Source organism: Xenopus tropicalis, chromosome 2 (assembly GCF_000004195.4).
Source record: "Xenopus tropicalis strain Nigerian chromosome 2, UCB_Xtro_10.0, whole genome shotgun sequence".
In the NCBI taxonomy this organism is placed as follows: domain Eukaryota; kingdom Metazoa; phylum Chordata; class Amphibia; order Anura; family Pipidae; genus Xenopus; species Xenopus tropicalis.
This window is the reverse complement of record NC_030678.2, coordinates 14,054,103-14,074,885: the sequence shown is the minus strand read 5'-3', so window position 1 is coordinate 14,074,885 and position 20,783 is coordinate 14,054,103. Positions and strand designations below refer to the sequence as shown.

At 44.4% G+C, this 20,783-nt stretch overlaps 1 protein-coding gene across 1 annotated transcript in view; it reads right to left on the bottom strand.

Annotated features, from left to right (window-relative positions):
• The window catches only part of son (SON DNA binding protein), a 67,269-nt gene that overhangs the window by 29,512 nt on the left and 16,974 nt on the right, over positions 1-20,783 (bottom strand). The window contains exons 3-4 of the mRNA XM_012958002.3: positions 16,999-17,138; positions 804-15,869 (exon numbers count right to left, since the gene is read on the bottom strand). Coding sequence (XP_012813456.2) covers positions 804-15,869; positions 16,999-17,138 — 15,206 coding nt within the window. The remainder of the gene's footprint in view (positions 1-803; positions 15,870-16,998; positions 17,139-20,783) is intronic.

Below are 20,783 nucleotides of genomic sequence, written 5' to 3'. Positions count from 1 at the left end.
CAGCCTGGAGTGGCCCAACCAGCAGCTCATCTGTCTTTGTACAGTATAGGACCCGTTATCCAGAATACTCAGGACCAAGGGTATTCCAGATAAGGGGTCTTTCTGTAATTTGGATCTCCATACCTTAAGTCTACTAAAAAAACAATAAAACATTAACCCCAATAGGATTGTTTTGCATCCGATAAGGATTATTTATATCTTAGTTGGGATCAAGTACAGGTACTGTTTTATTATTACAGAGAAAATGGAATCATTTAACCATTAAATAACCCCAATAGGGCTGTTCTGCCCCCAATAAGGGGTAATTATATCTTAGTTGGGATCAAGTACAGGTACTGTTTTATTATTACTGAGAAAAGGGAATCATTTAACCATTAAATAAACCCAATAGGGCTGTTCTGCCCCAATAAGGGGTAATTATATCTTAGTTGGGATCAAGTACAGGTACTGTTTTATTATTACTGAGAAAAGGGAATCATTTAACCATTAAATAAACCCAAAAGGGCTGTTCTGCCCCAATAAGGGGTAATTATATCTTAGTTGGGATCAAGTACAGGTACTGGTGTATTATTACAGAGAAAAAGGAAATCAGTTTTAAAATTCTGCATTATTTGATTAAAATGGAGTCTATGGGAGATGGGCTTTCCGTAATTCTGAACTTTCTGGATAATGGGTTTCCGGATAAGGGCTCCGACACCTGTACAGGCAGCTTACAATTCACTAAATACAACCAGTGGAGCCATAGCTTAAAAGTGTTATTTTCCAAAGGATAAATAAGTTTAGAAAACAAAACACACACTAACCGAGGTCGGTGAGGCGTTTAGGTGACCTGCTGGAGTCCAGAGATTTGTCCCTAGATCTTGAGCGTTTCCGGCGAACAGGAGATCTGCTGAAGCTTTTTCTCCTTATGGCGGATCTTGATCGCCTTCTCCTAACAGGTGACATCCTTTTTATAGGAGATCTTGATTTTTTCCGCCTAGGTGGTGTTCGACTCCTGCGTCTAGATTTTACGTTATAGTGGTCTTTAGAGTTTGATCTTCTTCGTCTTTTTTCACTGAGTTTGTTTTTGTCTCTCGAAGAAGATCGTGACCGTGTTTTCCGCTTACGAAGAACATTACTTGCTGAATGACTTCGAGATCGATCTGATCTTGACACTGCAGATGGCTTATAAGTCGGTGATTTTGGAGTCAATGATTTCGAAACAGAACGCTTCTTTCTTGTTGCGGACACAGAGCGTGAGCGCTTTGTGCAGGCCTCAGATGCTGAGCGCGAGCGTCTTCTGTGGGCCAAAGAACCTGAGCGGGAACGACCTTTGCGAGTTACAGATGTTGAACCAGAACGTCGTCTTCTGCCCACAGATGGCGAGCGGGATCGCCTTCTTCTAGACACAGATGGTGTGCGGGAGCGCCGCCTTCGTGAAACAGATGGTGAGCGGGTTCGCCTCCTTCGTGACACAGAAGGTGAACAGGAACGCCTCTTCCTAGGAACAGAAACAGAGCGTGAACTCCTCCTGGGACCAGCGGACACTGAACGGGAGCGCCTCCTCCTAGCAACTGAAGATGAGCGGGATCGCCTCCTTCGAACTACAGATGTTGAGCGGGATCTTCGTCTACGGGCTACAGATGTTGAGCGGGACCTCCTCCTGCGGGCCACAGATGCTGAGCTGGAACGCCTGCGGCGAACAGATCGTGAACGCTTTCTCCGGGATGTAGAAGGGGAACGTGAGCGCCTCTTACGGCCTACAGATTTTGAGCGTGAACGGTTTTTACGCCCAGCTGACTTAGATCTTGATCGCCTTTTGCGCCCAGCAGATTTAGACCGAGAATGCCTTTTGCGTACTGGAGACTTTGAGCGAGAGCGCCTTTTGCGACCAACAGACCTTGAACGTGAGCGTCTTTTGCGTCCAACAGATCTTGAGCGGGAGCGTCGTTTGCCGGTATCTGATTTAGACTGTGAACGCTTCCTGCGTGTAGTAGATTTTGACCATGAACGCCTCCTTTGCAAATATGACTTTGAGCGTGATCTTCTTGTTACAGACTTTGAGCGTGATCTTTTACCTTGCATGACTGTCTTTGACTGTGACCTTTGCCTTTTTGCAACTGACTTTGAACGAGACCTCTTCCATGATGTGGCCGATTTGGATCTTGATCTCTTTCGGGTTCCTGACTTTGAACGTGAACGTTTCATCCTTGTGACAGATTTAGATCGTGAATCCCTCGACCTGGATATAGATTTAGACCGTGATTTTGTCCTCTTGGTTACGGACCTAGAACGTGACCGTTTGCAAGTAGCTTCTGGCAGAAGGGCTGATTCTTTAAGGGCAGGAACTGCACTTTGTGCAGATGTTGCGATTAATTTGCCAGCCATTGTAACTTCACTTACTTGACTTTCTGTAGATGACGATAGCTCAGTTAATAAAGGCTGCTGGCCTGTTAAAGAGGCAGATATAGATGTGGATTGCTTGGCTTTTATAGCAAACTCTGATAAGGAAAGACCATGCTCAAGAGCTTCAGGTGCTGTAGATAGTTGTTTAGAAGGTAATTCTGCCATAAGTGGCTGCTCAGCTATAGAAAGTTCAGTGAGTAATTCAGTTGTACAGGCATTCTCTCTAACAGATCCCGATACTTCAGCTGGTTTCACATAATTAGACTGCACCTGATTAAAATCAGTATGTTCTTCACTGGTAAACTCTGGTGAAACACTGGGCAACTCCGAAGAAAAATGCTTTTCAGAAGATTTGTTTATGGATTCGGTGTTCTCCGATGATTGCCGAGCAACTAAATTACATTCTATAGAGTGCGATGTCATATAGATGGGAGTATATGAAACATCAGACTGACACCTGGCAGCGCCTTCACATACTAACTGCTCATGAGCAATGTCCATAGGAGTTTCAGACAAATTAACAATGCTTTCAGTTTCAAATGGAACTTTGATTCTTTGCAATTCGTGACTACTTGGAAGTTCCACCTCTGACTGAAAATTCCCAGGCATGGATTCATGCATATGTACAGAGCTTTTTTGGGAAGCGGGTTCAGATTGAGAATGGCTTGCAGGCAGGTTATCGGAAGGCGATTCATTGTCATGCAGTTCAGTAGGCTGCTCAGAATCATAGGGCAAAAGCTCAGGTGGTGTGTGAAAGACGGAAGCCTGCTCAGACTGAGTCTCAGATGCGCCCAGATAGGAGTTTGCAGGTTGCTCAGAGTCGTACGGCAGCAATTCTGGTGGTGGCTGACAAATAAAAGCAGTTTGCTCTAATGTAGCATCAGAGGTGTCATGTGGAACAGCCGGCTGCTCAGAGTCATAGGGCAACAAATCTGGTGGTGTAATTCTGAAATGCTTCTCAACGTGCAAACCTTCCTCAGACTTGCCTAGGTCTGTTACAGGGTTCTCCTGTTCTACAGAGGATATGGTCTTTGAATCCAATGTTACCTCCTCCGCTGCACATTGTTTGGCATCCTCTTTTTTCTCAGAGCTTATAGAAGAATCAGTTTTGCCTGTGACAGCTTTTGCCACAAGAGGAAAGCTAGTATCACAGGGCAAGCTCGATATTAGATCTGCTGAAATTGTTTGTATGTTAGCATCAATACACAAAGCGGATGGTTTAGATACAGCTAGTACAGTGGTTGAAGATTTACTAAACAAACTTGGCTCTTGGCTTGATGAAGTTTCATGTTTTATAGACTGACAGGGTTTAGGCATTTCTTTAACCAACATAGGTCTGTCATCAGAACAATCTGTCAGACTAGGGTTCACAGATTGGTCATCCTGCTTAGGCTGGGAAGGGCTCAAAGAAAGCTCATTTGTAATATGAGGGGTGTAAGATACTTGGACAGATTCTGGGGTGAGAGGGCTTCCATAGTTTTTGTCCACCAAGGTATACTGCAGGCTTGTATATTGTTCATTTATGGATATGTGATCAGAACTTTCACAGCATACTTCTTGAGACATACTAGGGGAACTGCCACAGGGCCTGTGTGCCAGTACTTGAGGTTTTGAAAAAGAGTCCTCTGGAGTAATGTTTGGACTGGAGCATGGATCACTCTGAAGAGGCTTCATAGGGCTAGCATCAGGCTTCAGATATTGAGACGAATCAGAGACAGGAATTGAAGGCAGGAGTTCAACAGAGACTAGCTGTGGATGAGCAGTGCTTGAAGCTCTCTCTGAAGAAGTGTGTTCACAGGTATGGGGTAAAATCATCTGATTAGAATTTCCATTGGGCTGTACAAGCTCACAAGCTGATTCACTGGTAGAGAGTTCTGCAGCCAAGGACTGGTGGAGGCTTGTGCAACGATTATCAGAAACATTTTGGCAGATGCTGGAATAGGATTTGTCAGACAGTGGTTGTTCAGTGGCGGCACAAAATGTATCAGTACTGGGAATAAAGGGGCTTGCACAGGGTTGGTCTAACAAGGATTGGACAGGACTACCTTGTGGCAGGGCCTGGCTATGGCTGGCACAGGAATCATCATGCACAGTGGGCTTACTAGTCTGAATATATTTAGCAGTTGGACAGGCTTCAGGGCACAAGGCTGGGTGAGGGCTTTCCCAATCTTTACCAGGAAGGCAAGGGTCAGTAGGTGGGCATTGTTCAGAATTTGCCAATGGCCTTAGAGATATTTCCTGGTTGAGGCTTGCCAAGGTTTCTGTAGGAAAAGCCTGGTTAGGGTTTGCAGGAAGTGGAAAAGGTACAGTTATGTCCGGGCTTGCATCGTGTTTGGAAGGCAAAATATGGCCATAGTCCATACAGGACTTGAGAGGCAGGAGCTCTTCGGAGTTTGCAGAAGGCTTGGGCAGCACAGTCATGACAGAACTCAGGTCAGGAAGCAGAGGCTCACATGGCTCACGTGTCTGGACTTGACTGGGACTCTTGCAAAGCTCGAAAGGCTGTTCAGAGGTCATACAGGGCTCAGAAGGTGGACCCGGTTTCACGTGCTGGTCAGATACTACATGAAGCTTAGGTGATGGTGAATCTTCAAGGCCTTCACAAGGCTCAGGAAGAACAGGGACTTGTGGGCTCACCATAGATTTGCCCATCACGGGATCAATGTTCACAATTTCTTTATTAGGCTGCTGCTTATCAGGAATTTCATACTGTTCGACCGTTGGAAAATGGTCCATGTTTATAAATGACTTTTGAAGGGACTGGTTGCTGCTTGAAAAATGTTCTATAAGAGGCCTCTTGGGACTATCACAAGGTTTGTTTTGCAGGAGTTGATCTGGTTTCTCAAATTTAGCACTGCCACTACCCATCAAAGTTATACTGGGGCCAGAATTGTATCCGTCTGAAAGAGGGTTTTCGTGTTTTATAAGCAGTTCATCTGATACGGCCTGCACAGTACTCTGGCAGTGTTCCTCAGACTTCTGCTGGACAGGTCTTCCCAGGGGGTCAGCAAACTTTAGCTTTTCATTATCGCTGGACAGGCTAGGGCTCGTAGATGGTTTATCAGCACTGCACATAACAGGGCTTTCATTGAGTTTATCATCTTTCAGCTGGCCAGAATTCCCAAGTAGTCCATGTGGCAAGGACTGTTTATGAGAAAATCTTTCAGCTGGCACAGGCTGCTGGAAAATCATGCCAGTTTCAAGCAATTGGAGCTGATCAGGTTTTGTTTTCGCCTCAGTTTGTTGAAGGTAGTGGGGCCGTACAGTGTTTTCAAGGACCTGGTCAGGACTTAAACATGGCCTAACAACTGAAGACTGAATAGCGATGACACTAGATTCATCAGGCAGTGACTGATCAAGGCAGCCAGTGGGTTTTCCTTGCAGAGTTTGGTCGGCACTTAGACAAGGTCTGACATCAAAGGATTGGTTAAGACATAAAGAAGGCTCGTCTTGCTCAGGTGGGACAAGTGACTGATGTTCTAATGGTCGCTCAGAGAATACTACATTGTCATCCTGTACAGGGTTGCTAGGGACAAGACAGGAATCTTCTGGAAGAGAGCTGGAATGGCTTTTAACATTTTTAATACCACAAGGCGCTCCTGCCAGAGAACATTCTGTACTAACACATGCTTCTTTTGAAAGCGTCTGACTTTCACAAGGTTCAATCATTTGGGAATGCTGAAGGCTTGCACAAGGTTCATTTAACAGGGTGCTTTCGTGGCTTACAAGGTCATTATGTAAATGACTACTGGCTGATATACTATATTCATCTAACTGAATGTGGCTAGAGTGGTCTTCATTTTTGCTTTGCAGAGGTTGCTCCAAATAATCACATGAAACACCCTGTAGATGGTCTGCAATGGATGCATTCCTTTGTAGGTGGCAAGGTTTAGCAAAGGATTCCTGAAGCAATGGCAAACTGGGTTTGTCACTGAGCTGCACAAGAGGGTGCTCATTAGTGCTACACGATATTTCAGTTACAGGTCGATAAGTACAAGTATAAGGTATAGATGGTTGGGTGTTGATAGGAAGAACAAGAGCTATATCAGGCAAAGGATGAATGGAGTTGTCACATGACTGCTTCAGTAGGTCACAACCAGCACTGATCTCTGCAGCATCAGGCAAGGGTTCACAGTCCTCAGAAGGCTGTTCCTGCTGGAATTTGTCACTTATTATAGGATACATAGCTGCAATGGATAGCCCAGGTTTAACCAATTCTTCAGCAGCAGATAAGCGATTACTGTCAACAGGCAGTTTGGATAGCACATATACTGGTTTTGCCTGAACGTCATTAACACATGAAGAAGCATCTTCACTCAAATAAACATTTTGATTATTTTCTATTGATTCATGCAAAGGCAGAAAAGATGGTTGAGCCAAAGTAGCCAAAGCTGACACTGGGACTGTGGTGGCCAAATCAGGCAATGGTGCTGGAGTCACTTCAGGAGCCAAGTCAGGCATCTCGGCTGAGGAAGGGGCCAGGGATGGAGTTGGTGCAGGAGCCAGGTCAGGCATCTGGGCTGGAGGAGCTGCAGGAGCTAGGTCTGGCATTGGAGCTGGAGATGGAGCTAGGTCAGGCTTTGGGGCTGCAAGAGCCAAATCAGGCATCAGTGCTGGAGACAGAGCCAAATGGGAAAATGAGACTGGATGTGCTGCTAGAGCCAGGTCAGGCATCGGGGCTGGTGGTGGAGCCAGGTCAGGCATCGGGGCTGGTGGTGGAGCCAGGTCAGGCATCGGGGCTGGTGGTGGAGCCAGGTCAGGCATCGGGGCTGGTGGTGGAGCCAGGTCAGGCATCGGGGCTGGTGGTGGAGCCAGGTCAGGCATCGGGGCTGGTGGTGGAGCCAGGTCAGGCATCGGGGCTGGGGGAGGGGCCGCCAAGTCAGGCAAGGGAGCTGGAGGAGGAGCTGCCAAGTCAGACAAGGGGGCTGGAGGAGGAGCCATTAAGTCAGGCATCAGAGGTGGAGGAGGAGCCAAGTCAGGCAAGTAGGCTGGAGGAGCCGCCAAGTCAGGCAAGGGAGCTGGAGGAGGAGCCGCCAAATCAGTCAAGGGAGCTGGAGGAGGAGCCGCCAAATCAGTCAAGGGAGCTGGAGGAGGAGCCGCCAAATCAGGCAAGGAAGCTGGAGGAGGAGCCGCCAAATCAGGCAAGGGAGCTGGAGTAGGAGCCAGGTCAGGCAAAGAGGCTGGAGTAAGAGCCAGGTCAGGCAAAGGGGCTGGAGTAGGAGCCAGGTCAGGCAAAGGGGCTGGAGGAGGAGCCAGGTCAGGAAATGGGGCTGGAGGAGGAGCCAGGTCAGGAAATGGGGCTGGAGGAGGAGCCAGGTCAGGCAAAGGAGCTGGGGGAGAAGCCAGGTCAGGCAAAGGAGCTGGGGGAGGAGCCAGGTCAGGCAAAGGAGCTGGGGGAGGAGCCAGGTCAGGCAAAGGAGCTGGGGGAGCAGCCAGGTCAGGCAAAGGAGCTGGGGGAGGAGCCAGGTCAGGCAAAGGAGCTGGGGGAGGAGCCAGGTCAGGCAAAGGAGCTGGGGGAGGAGCCAGGTCAGGCAAAGGAGCTGGGGGAGGAGCCAGGTCAGGCAAAGGAGCTGGGGGAGGAGCCAGGTCAGGCAAAGGAGCTGGGGGAGGAGCCAGGTCAGGCAAAGGAGCTGGGGGAGGAGCCAGGTCAGGCAAAGGAGCTGGGGGAGGAGCCAAGTCGGGAAAATGGGGTGGAGGAGGGGCCAAGTCCGGCATGGGGGCCGGGGGAGGAGCCAAGTCAGTCCCTGAGGTACCTGGTGGGAAATCAGGCATTGAAGTGCTTGCCGTCATTTCAGGCATTGTCACCCCAGCAGTCAAGTCCGGCATATGCCACTGTGTACCAACACCTAGGTCAGGCATATGCCATTGAGCTGTTGCCATATCAGATACAGGCCAATGAGTTCCAGAAGAAAGGTTTGATACAGGCCACTGTGTTCCAGAGGATAGATCAGATACAGGCCACTGTGTTCCAGAGGACATATCAGATAGAGGCCAATGTGTGCTAGAAGTCATATCTGTCACTGGCCACTGTGATCCTGATGACAAATCAGGCATAGCCCACTGGCCTGCGGATGTCATGTCTTGCATGGTCCAGTGTCCTGCAGCGGTCATATCAGATAGACCCCAATGTCCTCCTGTTGACATATCTGGTATGGACCACTGTGCTCCAGTGGTTAGATCTGCAACAGACCATGGTGTTTCTGTAGTAAGGTCAGTTACATGCTGCTGTGCCCTTACATTTGTGTTCAGAACAGACAGCTGTGTTCTTGTATCATTATTGGGCAGTGGCAACTGTGTTTTTGGTAGCTGGCTGGCAAGATGTGGCCGCGCTTTAGCATTCAGGTTTGTTTCAGGCAACTTTGCTTTAGATGGCAGGTTAGGCACAAGTACCTGTGTTTTAGCAGGTAGACCAGATGCTGGTAATTGTGCTGTAGCTAGGCTTGCAGCCGGCAACTGCTCCTTAGAAGATGACTTATTAATGGAACTCTGTAATTTTGCTTGAGAAAGCTGCTTTTGAATAAGAGACTTTAAACCAATGCTATGCTTGAATGCTGTAGATTTTAACAGTGGGGTTTTTTTAGGCGGTGGTGATGTAGATTTTGATGGGTGTTTAGTTAAAGGGGACTTATCCTGTTTTGTCCGAGAACTTGAATGTCTTTTACGCACAGGTGATCTGGACCCCCGATTCTTGTCTGAGAGGGAGCGAGACCGCCGAGACCGCGAACGAGAGCGATTCCTTCTTGAGGCAGACTGAGAACGAGAACTTCGACCTCTTCTGCTGGACTTGGAATTGCCCCAGCGTCCACGTGATCTTGATCGGCTGCCACGACGTGTAGGTGGCGACTTTGAAAAAGAACGATTTCTTCTTCTAGAATGTTTACCAGGCGATGCAGACCTAGAACCTGAACGTGAATAGCGCTTTGGTAGTCTAGATTTTGAGTGATGCCGCCGTGATAGAGATTTTGAGGGGCTTCTTGATAGAGATTTAGAATGCGAGCGATTTCTCCAAATTGGGGATTTAGAACGAGAGTTTTTCCTTGAACGTGAGTGTCTCTTTCTAGCATCTGATCTAGAATGAGAGCGCTTTTTCCTGGTTGGTGATTTGGAGCTCAACTGCTTTCGACGACCTGTCGATTTTGACCGAGAACGTCTGCTCTTATCACGAGATTGTGACCTAGAATGGCGTTTAATTGATTTGGAACGAGATCGTCTCTTAGATGATGACTTGGAAGGTGATTGCCTTTTTCTGGTTTTTGACTTTGACGGAGATCGCCTCTTTCTGCCTTGACTGGAGCTGGAGTGTTTGCCCTTCAAAGATTTTGACCTAGACCGTCTTTTTCGTGATTTGGAATGTGACCTCCTTTTGCTGGAACCAGATTTGGAAGGTGATTGGCCGCGATCCACAGATGGTGATCGGCTATCTTGGGCCATAGACCTTGAGCGATATTGCCTTTGCTTAACACTCTTTGATAAAGGATTTGAAAGATGTGGGAAAGCAGGCTTGGCAGCTGAACTAGATAAAGAAGGTTCCGATTTGGCATCCATTTGACAAGATTCTACATCAGTACCAGCCACTGATGGCTCTGAGACAGACTGCCCACTGGACTCAGGCTGTTTATGCAGTGATAAGTCACAAGACCCTGTTGGCTCCGGAACAGACAATTCATTAGACCCTGGGGGAAGGGCAGTTGTCTTTGCTGGCTCTAGAGTTGTAGATTTACTAGACAGCAATGTTTCTGAGTCAGTTACAACATTTTGTCTTGGATGCTGATTAACAAGAGAGGTGTTTGATTGAGCAGAATCATGAAGAGCAGATATGCTTAAAGGCTTAAAGGTCCTGCTAAATTTAAAGTTCAGTGGCGCCAATGATATATACTTTTGTGAAACAATTTCCCCAGACTGAATATCTTGGCCAGTAGAGGCTTGCGAGTTGGACTGTCCTTGAGTGCTTACCTTATTATCACAGAAAGTCGACTGTGAATCAGTGGCTTTGGAATTTGAAGCAGTAGCTTCATATTTATTCGACTGATTTGTTTTTGAACTGTCCAATTCGTGATGATTACTACTTGCACTCACTTGCACCACTTGATTACCTCTTGTCTTCTCCTCAGTACTGCACTTCGGTTTTGAACGACTTTGCCGAGAAGAAGAGCAAATATCGGGTAAACTGGACTCTAACGTGTGGTGTCCACTTCCCCTGCTTATATTGGGGACAGGATTTTTCACATCTGAGGTAAGAGTGGAATTATGTAAAGACACCACATTAGAGCAGCTTTCTTTAACCTTTTCTGTGCTAGCAGAACTTGATTTATCGTCCAGAGATTTATCCGACAGAGGTTGCATTACCGACTCCACACCTGAGAAGTCTTGCTTCATTCTATTACCCGAGATAGTTTTGCATGCATCAGCTATTTTTTGTTTTTTAAATATAGGGTCACTCGTTTTCGGAGATATTTGCTCAGCAGGTGGCTCTATAAAGCTAGCTTCTCTGCGGGTTTTTAGTTGACCGCAATCTGCAATTTCCTCAGCACCCTTACGATTAGGCGTCTCAGACATAAGTGCAGGTATTTCTTTAGCAGATGCAGAAACAGAAGGCTTTTCTTCCGCGGCAATGTATAGAAGTTCCTTTGTTTCGGTTTCCTTTTGAACAAGTTTATGTTTATCTGTGCCACTCTCAGCTGATGAATGTTCAGAAATCATACTTTTAACTGAATGAGGTTCCCCTTTTGTTACTATACAGAGTTCATCTTGCTTCTGAGGAAACTGTTTAACATCTACAACGTCAGGAACAAGCTTACGGTCTTTAAGAGTCCTTTCAAACTGAACATTAGAACTCTGTTGCAGCATTGAATTAGTTGTGTTGTCTGAAGGTGTGCAAATCCTATGTGCATCAGGTGTATCAGGAAAAGATGTAGAGCTTGTTTTACCAAGGCAGACGGATTTTTCCTTTGGAACTGATAACTCAGTGTGCATAGGTGGCAAGCAGGTTGGCTGGATTGTAATAGATACCTGAGGATTTATGTTAGGCTTATCTATATCAACTTGCAAAATGGGTGTTTTGACTTCATTTTTATATTCTCCAATGTTTTGTACAGAACCTTCCTTTCGTTTACGTTCTGAATCTATCTGTAAAGGCTGCTGATTGAACACCGGAGATGGCAGTTCTGGGAAAACAGTGCGGCTGTCCTTAAATCGCCCAATCTGGGAAACGTCCTGGACATCAGCATATTTAGCAGAATGACTTTTAATGATTTCAAGGTCATGAGAGTTCTTGGGCTGTTTATCTAAAGCTGCAAGAGAACTATGTGATACCTGTTCAGCTTGTGCTTTAGATTCTACAGGTGTAATGTGTATACTATCATGCAACTGAATATCTTTCGGTACAGAGTTTTCTGTTGAGTAGTTTTCTGCAACAGGGTCAGAAGAATGACTTGCTGAAATAGGTTTCGCTTTTTCTGCAAAGGAAAGAATTATATTTGGTGTAGGTTTCAAAATTAAATCATCTTTAACAGACTGCATATCCTTGTGGTCAGCTGTAAGCTTCTGGTCTTTTGAAAGTGTTACAGTTTTATTGGATTCCATCAGGTGTTCTTTAGATAAAGTCTCAGTCTCAATTGTTTTAAGATTAGGGATATTGCCACTGGTGCAAATGTCAGCAGCAGAAAATACTGCCCCTTTCTGAAAGGGTTGCTCAGATGACACATCAGCCGGAAAGCTTTTAGGACTGTTTTGTATTATAGCTGCATTCCTTTCAGATAACTCAAGATCATGAAGAGATTCCTCTTTCTGATGATAAAGTTTTTCCTTGGACAAAGCATTAGTATTTAATCTGGTTTGAGGTGACATATCAGAGTGACTATTGTCTGTGAGGAGCATTTCACTGGCAGATTGAATAGTACCACCACTTGAATGTTCTGGAGCAGGTCTAACCACAGAATCAGCACTTGTGTCAGACACTACAGAGGTTTGGTTTTTCAGATTTGGTTTTTCCAGATTTTCTTGTCTTTTTGATACAGCTGAATCTGTCATATTACATATAGTAGGTAAATTACAGCTAGTGGAATAAGATACCCCTTTTTCCAACGTTGTTACCGTTTCATGGTCAGAGTTTTCCGCTTTATAGTAGGTGATGGACTGATGTGGAATTTCCTGCACTCGAGTATCCAAGGGCAAAATATACATATCACCAGCTGTGGCTCTAGAATCACTGATGTTTGTCTCTGAACATGTCTGAGATTTAGGGGTCTGCAAAAAATCAGGTGGAGCATTTAGCATAATGTGGGACTGAGCCAGTTCTCCTGCAACAGTCACAGAAGCAGTGGTGGCAACTGTCATCTCTGGATTAAAGAGTTTGTCTTCAGCTTTGGAATACAAATTGACAGATGGATCATCGGCATTTAAATATGGCTTAAACCTTCTGTCATTGGTTGACATATAAACTTGAGAAGCATCAGGTTCTTGTTCAGAAAAACACTGTGTAATAGTATCTGAAGTTGAGTAAGACTCAAAAGTTTTCAATGAACTGAAGTCATCGGGAACTTTCTTGAAAACATCGGATAAAACACATTCCTCTTCTGTTGTGCTGAATTTATCTGAATCAGAGTGGCAGCTGTCCAGTTCCATAGCAACTTCCATCCGGTTTGATTCATCATTGGCATCACAAATACTTTCAATAGGAGGGTCTGGTCTTCTGGTGGTATCGCTGTCAACTAGATCAGAATCGGTAATATGATAACCCATGTCTGTACTGGGTTTGAGAGGTTCTGTTGATATTTCTTTCCAGGAGGGTTGATCCTTTTCAGAACATTCAGTTAAAGAGGCAGACTTACCTAGAACTGTCTGCTCATCTGTAATATTTTTTGGGGAAATTAAGTTTATAGGTATAGTTTGTTCCTGACATGTACTCTCTTTTGATTTGAAATCAGATATTGAGGACTTTGTTTTAAGTTCCAAATTATCTACTTTACCATCTGGTGAACGCTCACAGGATTTCTTTTTAGCTGATCTGGATCTTGACTTGCGATTCCTGTCATCAGATGTGGATCTGGACCTTCTACTTCCTGCTGCAGATTCTGATCTCTGTTTTTGGGAAGATGATCTAGACCGAGATATACGCTTCTCAGCAACTGTACTAGATTCTATTTTTTTCTTCTCTGCAGCTGATACAGATCTCTCTCTTTTCGCATGTGATCTAGACCTTGTTCTCTGTCTCCTAGAACGTGACACAGACCTTGATCTGTTTCTCTTAGCAAGTGATCTAGAAAATGATCTTCTTTTCGAACCAGACCTGGAAGTAGCTGAGCAAGACCTTGACTTTCTTCTTCTGGCAGCTGACCTAGATCCTGTTCTATGCCTCCTGCCAGCAGAGCCAGACCGCGACCTCCGCCTCCGGGCAGCAGAGCCAGACCTCGACCGCCACCTCCTGCCGGCAGAAACAGACCTTGACCTCCGCCTCCTGCTGGCAGAAGCAGACCTTGACCGCCGCCTCCTGCTGGCAGAAGCAGACCTTGACCGCCGCCTCCTGCTAGCTGAGCCAGACCTCGACCTCCTCCTTCTGACAGCGGAGCCAGACCTCGACTTCCTCCTTCTTACAGCAGAACCAGACCTCGACCTCCTCCTTCTGACAGCGGAGCCAGACCGTGACCGCTTTCTCCTGCCTGTGGAGCAAGACCTGGACCGCCTTCTTCTGCCAGGGGAGCCAGACCTCGACTGACGCCTCCTGCCAGCAGAGCCAGATCTCGACCGCCGCCTCCTGCCAGCGGAGCCAGATCTCGACCGCCGCCTTCTGCTAGCCGATTCAGACCTCGACCTCCTCCTTCTGACAGCAGAGCCAGACCTTGACCTCCGTCTTCTGCCAGCAGAGCCAGATCTAGATCTCTGCCTTCTGGAAACTGATCCAGACCTTGACCTTCGCCTCCTGGAAGCTGAGGCAGACCTTAACCTCCTGCTTCTGGTAGCTGATGCAGATTTGGACTTCCTTCTTCTGGCTGCTGACCTAGACCTGGACCTCCGCCGTCTGGTAAGAGACATTGATTGGGACTTCTCTCCTCTGGCAACTGACCTGGACTGTGATCTCCTTCTCCTCGAAACTGACAAAGACCTTGACTTCCGCCTCCTGCTAGCTGATCGGGATCTTTGTCTTCTCCTCCTGCTTGCTGATCTCGACTTAGACTTTCTTCTGCTGCTTGAAGATCTTGACCCAGACTTGTGTCTCCTTGCAACTGATCTTGTTTTTGATCTACGCCTCCTTGCTACTGATCTTGTTCTTGAACGATGTTTTCTTGTGGTTGATCTAGTTCTCGACCTACGTCTCCTTGCAACAGATCTAGTTCTTGATCTGCGACGTCTTACAGGTGAAATGGACACTGTCCTCTCTCTTTTGGTTATTGACTTTGACCACCACTTACGTATGGGGGATTTAGACCGACGAGCAGGAGTACTAGAGCGCGATTTTCTCTTCTGCACTGGGGAATTGGAGCGTGAGTACTTCCTTTTTCCTACAGAGCTTGAGCGTGACCTTTGTCTCCTGCCCAAAGAACTGGACCTTGACTGGCGTCCTAAACCAGGGGAACTGGAAGAAACATTTTTTGAAGGGGCTTTCACAGTAGGCTTAGATTTAGACTTGTCTTTTTTTGTTACTGATTTAGAACTTGTAGAACACCTTTCTTCTGATCTCTGTTTGCTTATGCTAGGTGATCTTGATCGTGACTTTACTTTATTCTTATCAGAACTGTGTAAAACAGTATTAGCAGGGGCTAGGGATGGCGTGAGATTACCATCTATACAGTCCAATTTTTTATTGTTTAAATCAACACTTTTGGTTTGTGAAACAGTTATGTTTCCTTGTTCCAATAGCAATTCATTTTCAGAACTAGAGGATTGTGATATATGTTTTGCTGTTGAGTGTGCATTGACTGTGCAATCCATTTTATCAGTTTCTTCATCCTGTTTGAGTGTATTGCTGTCATCACTGGATTTATGTGTGGACGATGCTTCTAAGAGTTCGTTGCTCACAGCTTCCTTTAAAGGTGAGCATTTTTTAGAAAGAATGTCTTTAATTTCATTAGGGCATTTAGGACCAAAAAATTCTGAATCAACATAAGTTTCCTTTTCAACAGTTTGATTTATCTTGTCAGAATCCATATTTTCTTCTGGCACAATGCCACAAGATTTTACACCAATTTCAACATTTTCCTCTGCAGTATTTCCTGCTTTTGAAACATTTACTCTGTCTTCTTTTTCGGGAGTTCCAAATGCAGGTTTCCATACAGCTTTCTGTTCTGGAGCATTCTCTTGGTCTTCAACACTAGAAACAGATCTTGATCGTTTCTCACTTTTCTCTTTTTTCTTTTTCTTCTTTTTCTTTTTGCTTTTGTGTTTTTTATGCTTTTTGGACTTTTTTCGTGATGTGTCTTTCTTTACTTCATCAGAAGAACTATTTTCACCACTTTTTAACTCCTTTGATGCAGGCTCCCCTTCCAAGTCTATAAATAAAAAAAAGACAAGACATCAGAAAGCTATAACAGAAAAAATGCTACTTTCTTTTCTTGACATATGGCATTAATATTGTTTTTATGTCATTTACTTTGCCCTGCTACTTTTCGCAAACACATTGATGCTAAAAGAAATTCCATTTGTATCAGGCAGCATATATAGCCACACTTGCAATGCAAACTGCTCTCCTGCTTACTGTGTCCTCATCACTTGATGGGAGGAGCTAGAACACAACAGCACTGATGATAGCTGCAAAAAAGCAACAAGCAGCCACAATTAGTAGCATATATATATATATTTTTTTTTTTTTTTATTCATATCTGGGTCTCCAGGCATATCATAGTAAGAATATGTGAGTGAGATCTTAACATTGATCATTTTCTGGCTTTGATTGCTTCCATTCCACTCAATTTTTCTTCATCCACAATTTTTATTTAGATATATATATTAAAATAAAATAATTGTTACTTAAACCCAACAAGAATAACAAACGCATAACAGAGGCACTGGGGAAATTAGACTCTCGGCTGGAGGCAAGCTGAATTTTTTTTTTCGCCCAACTTTCAGCATTAAAGCCAGTAAACTCACTATGAAGCACTTGATTTAAGCTGGCCATACATGGGCAGATCCACTCGTTTGGCAATGTCGCCAAGCAAGCGGATCTTCACCAGATATCCCCACCTACGGGTGGCGATATCGGGGAGGCATGTAGGTGAATTCGATCATTTGGCCCTGGGGCCAAACGATCGAATTCTGCACGAGGCAATGGGGCAGTCGGTTCGGGGACCGCATCAACGAGCCGATGCGGTCCCTGATCCGACTTGATTTTCTAAACTGGCCGATCGATATCTGGCCAGGTCCCTCGGTTCTGCCCCTACACGGGCCGATAAGCTGCCGAATCGGTCCAAGGGACCGATATCGGCAGCTATAATCGGCCTGTGTATGGGGACCTTTAGTCTTGAAAATGCACCAACCCAACTTTCAGTGCTCCTGAGACAAGCATAGAAGTCTGGGCATACAAAAAATAAATGTGTCATGTCCAAGCAAAATTTACAATGGGGAAAAAAACTAAGAGAAAAAGAACAAGATACAAATAACTTATACAAATAAAACGTTTACCTAAGCTCTGTGGTTGTTCTAGTTGTGTAGACTCGGGCTGCATTTGCTCTTTGTCTTGGACACCTGTGATGGTCTCTTCCGATGGGTTTCCAGACATCTGTGCTGTTAATTCACCATTTTGGGAGGTTTCGGAATTCTCACTGACAAAGTAAAAGGAAAGTTAGTTGCAATTCACAAAATTTTGACATCAAGTTATACAGCCATCAGACAAGAGGTATATTAACTTTTTTTTTTTTTTAAATTAAAATATTGCACTCTGGGGGTAAAAGGTTTTAATAATATACATTTTTGTTTGGAAGAATCCATTTACTGGTAATCATGTGATCAATTTAATGTTCTGCCTGACAAAAAAAAGGGGGGGGGGGGGGTCATTTATTTACAGAATACAGGTATGGGATCCCTTATCCAGAAACCCATTATCAAGAAAGCTCTGAATTACGGAATGCCCGTCTCCCATAGACTCCATTTTAATCAAATAATTCAGAATTTTAAAACTGATTCCCTTTTTCTCTGTAATAATAAAACAGTACCTGTACTTGATCCCAACTAAGATATAATTACCCCTTATTGGGGCAGAACAATCCTATTGGGTTTATTTAATGGTTAAATGATTCCCTTTTTCTCTGTAATAATAAAACAGTACCTGTACTTGATCCCAACTAAGATATAATTACCCCTTATTGGGGCAGAACAGCCCTATTGGGTTTATTTCATGGTTAAATGATTCCCTTTTCTCTGTAATAATAAAACAGTATCTTGTATTTGATCCCAACTAAGATATAATTAACATATTAGTAGCAAAGTATCAGAAATTTTTTTTAGTATCATAACAACTCTCTGCCCTTGACCAACTGTCATCTAAATTGATCTGATAATTACTACAAAAACACAACCAACAGGGATACCAAAGGATAGATAAAGCCGTAAGGGTGAGCCGAGGGGTTATAACTTAGTATCAAGATGAAGTACTTTCAATAGACAGTTGTTTATAGATAACAAGGTTATTCTTTTTGCTAGGGGCCCTAAGAAAATAAAGTTACAAAACTGAATAACAGTAGCGCTCATGTCTGTATCAGAGCAAGAGGCCAAAACGAATCCTTTGAAGGAAATTAGAAAACTTGCACATAAGGATAAGCATCAGATCACCAGGTGTTTCCATCCACTGGCCCATACTACGGGATGTCCTATTTACGGGTATGGGATTCATTATCCGGAAACCCATTATCCAGAAAGCTCTGAATTAAGGGAAGGTTCTTTCCCACAGACTCCATTTTAATCAAATAATTAAATTTTTAAAAATTAATTTCTTTTTTCTCTGTATTAATAAAACCTTACCTTGTCCTTGATCCCAACTAAGATATAATTGATCCCCACTGGAAGCACAACAAACCTAATGGGTTTATTTAATGTTTATATAATTTTTAGTAGACTAAGTATGGAGACCCAAATGACAGAAAGACCCCTTATCTGGAAACCCCCAGATCCCAAAAAGTCTGCATAAGTCCTATACCAAAAACACAGTCAGAGATTAATAGTACACTGGGCAGGCCAGGGCAGCGCAAAAATACAGCTCCTGCAGCTAGCAATACGTTTTTTTCCCCTTTAATTTGTATTATGTACACAGGTAACAGGACCTAAAGGTTTTCTGGAAGAGAGATCTTTCCTTTATGTTGGTAATTATAACTTAACTCTAATAATTATGGTAACATTAAATAAAGCCATTAGGATTGTCTTGCCACCAATATTAATTAATGTGCCTTAATTACCATCAAGTATAGAGAAAAAAAGGTAATGATTTTATCATTTAATGTATTACAGAAAAAGCTAATTAATGAAGAAAAAAAATATATCATTTTGGTTGGGGTTAGTGACTCCCAACAACCAGGAAGCATTTCCAGCTGCAAGCCAGGATAAGGCAGAATAGGAAGGCTAATCAATAACACAAAATAAATAAATAAAGGCCAAATATAAAGCCAGAAAAATGTAATCCATGGGGGGGGGGTTGTATAGAAACAGAGGGTAAATCTATTCTGATAGAGCTTCCCAAACAGAGCTTCACTTTCACATCTGCTGAGGCACAGACAACTCCTGGCTCTCCGTATATAGCAGGACCTGATGATAATTATGTATGATATCTATGTATGTAAAGTTATCATCAGCTCCTGCTAAAGTTATCAAAATGGACACAACACAGCATTTATTACATGATAATATAGGCTACAGTTAGCCTGCCGTGCCTATAGAGCCCCAAAAGTCACTGGCAAACAGGCTTGCACTTCCAAACTGCTGTAGCCCTGGAAAATACAATCTGCCTCCCTGAGAACATGTGTTATGGAAACAGCACTGCCGCACTATGTGCAAATGCTCCAGAATGGTGTCAGTTTCCCTTTAATGCAGTGATAAGCAGGGGTCAGGTCATTCGCGGCCCTCTGCTCTACAACAAAATTCTCTTATACGTACTAACACTTAAAGGAGAAGGAAAGGCAAAATCTATTAAGCACACTATTAAAAAGTACTACTATTGCTGTGTAAAATCGCTATATTCCTAGCTTGCCTAATGAAAGATTTACAAAGATACACATGCTAGAACTTACATGCTTGTTTCAGTGAACGGCGCCGCCATCTTATCCAGCATGTCTGAATGGGCTGAAAAGTACAAGCCGGCTCCCTGCTCCTGTTAGAAAGTTTCTGCAGCTCCACAAATTCCCCCTCCATTAACAATCTCCCTGACAGCAGCAGCCCACCCTCCCCCCTGCTTGTGAGGAAAAAAAAAAAAACGGAGCTCTCTGCTGTGCACTGAGCATGTCTGTGTCCTGGACAATCTGTGTTCAGTGAGACAGGAAGCTGCACAGGCTTAGAGCAGGTACTGTATTTACTGACAAGACTTTTCCATGTCAGAGCCAGATTAAGCAACAGCACGGTGAGTTCAGGAAATATGTTAAGGCTAAGTTATTGAGCTCATGTTGTTTTTAGACTTTCCTTCTCCTTTAAGCTGGCCATACACGCACCGATAATGTCGTACGAAACCTTGTTTCGTACGATAATCGGTGCGTGTATGGCAAGTCGGCGAGTCGACCGGTATCGCAGGAGGCTTCTGATATCGGTCGACTCGCTGATCGGCCAGGTCAAAAGATTTTGCTCAAGCGCCTTCTATGGCGCCCGAATATCGTACGAAACGAGGTTTCGTATGATATTATCGGTGCGTGTATGGCCAGCTTTACACATAGCTTCTAATTGGTTAGATAGGTTTCCATACCCACAATGTGGCCATTAACTGTAATCAAAAAACCACATGATCACAGTGGTTACTCTTTCCTGTGCCGGCAAATGGCATATAAACAAATGTACGGCCCAAATGAAAAAGCTGATTGGAACTGTAGAAACTATGGTGCAGGCACAATGGACTTTTTATGTAGATTCAATATTTCTAAAAGGGTTAAAGAACACTATTTTATGACTATTATAATGTGTAGGAAAAGTCTTACTGATTTGATCTCTTATGGTAAAGTGCTTCTTCCAATCAAAATGACTCTAGGCTACTCAGGCTGTGTGATAATTGGGCACCTCAGATTTAAATAATCCCAGACTGCCTACTGCAATGAGATCAGGGCATTGACTGGACCCCAATGCTACTTAGTGCTTGGGAAAGATGACTTATACCCAAACTATCTTATTGAAGAGGGTTCTCTTCACCATCTACCCGAGAGACTGACACATACAAATAGTTAACCACGTCACAACATTACTGGTCGGTGTTAATCAGTGACACAGCCACCCCCTCTGGG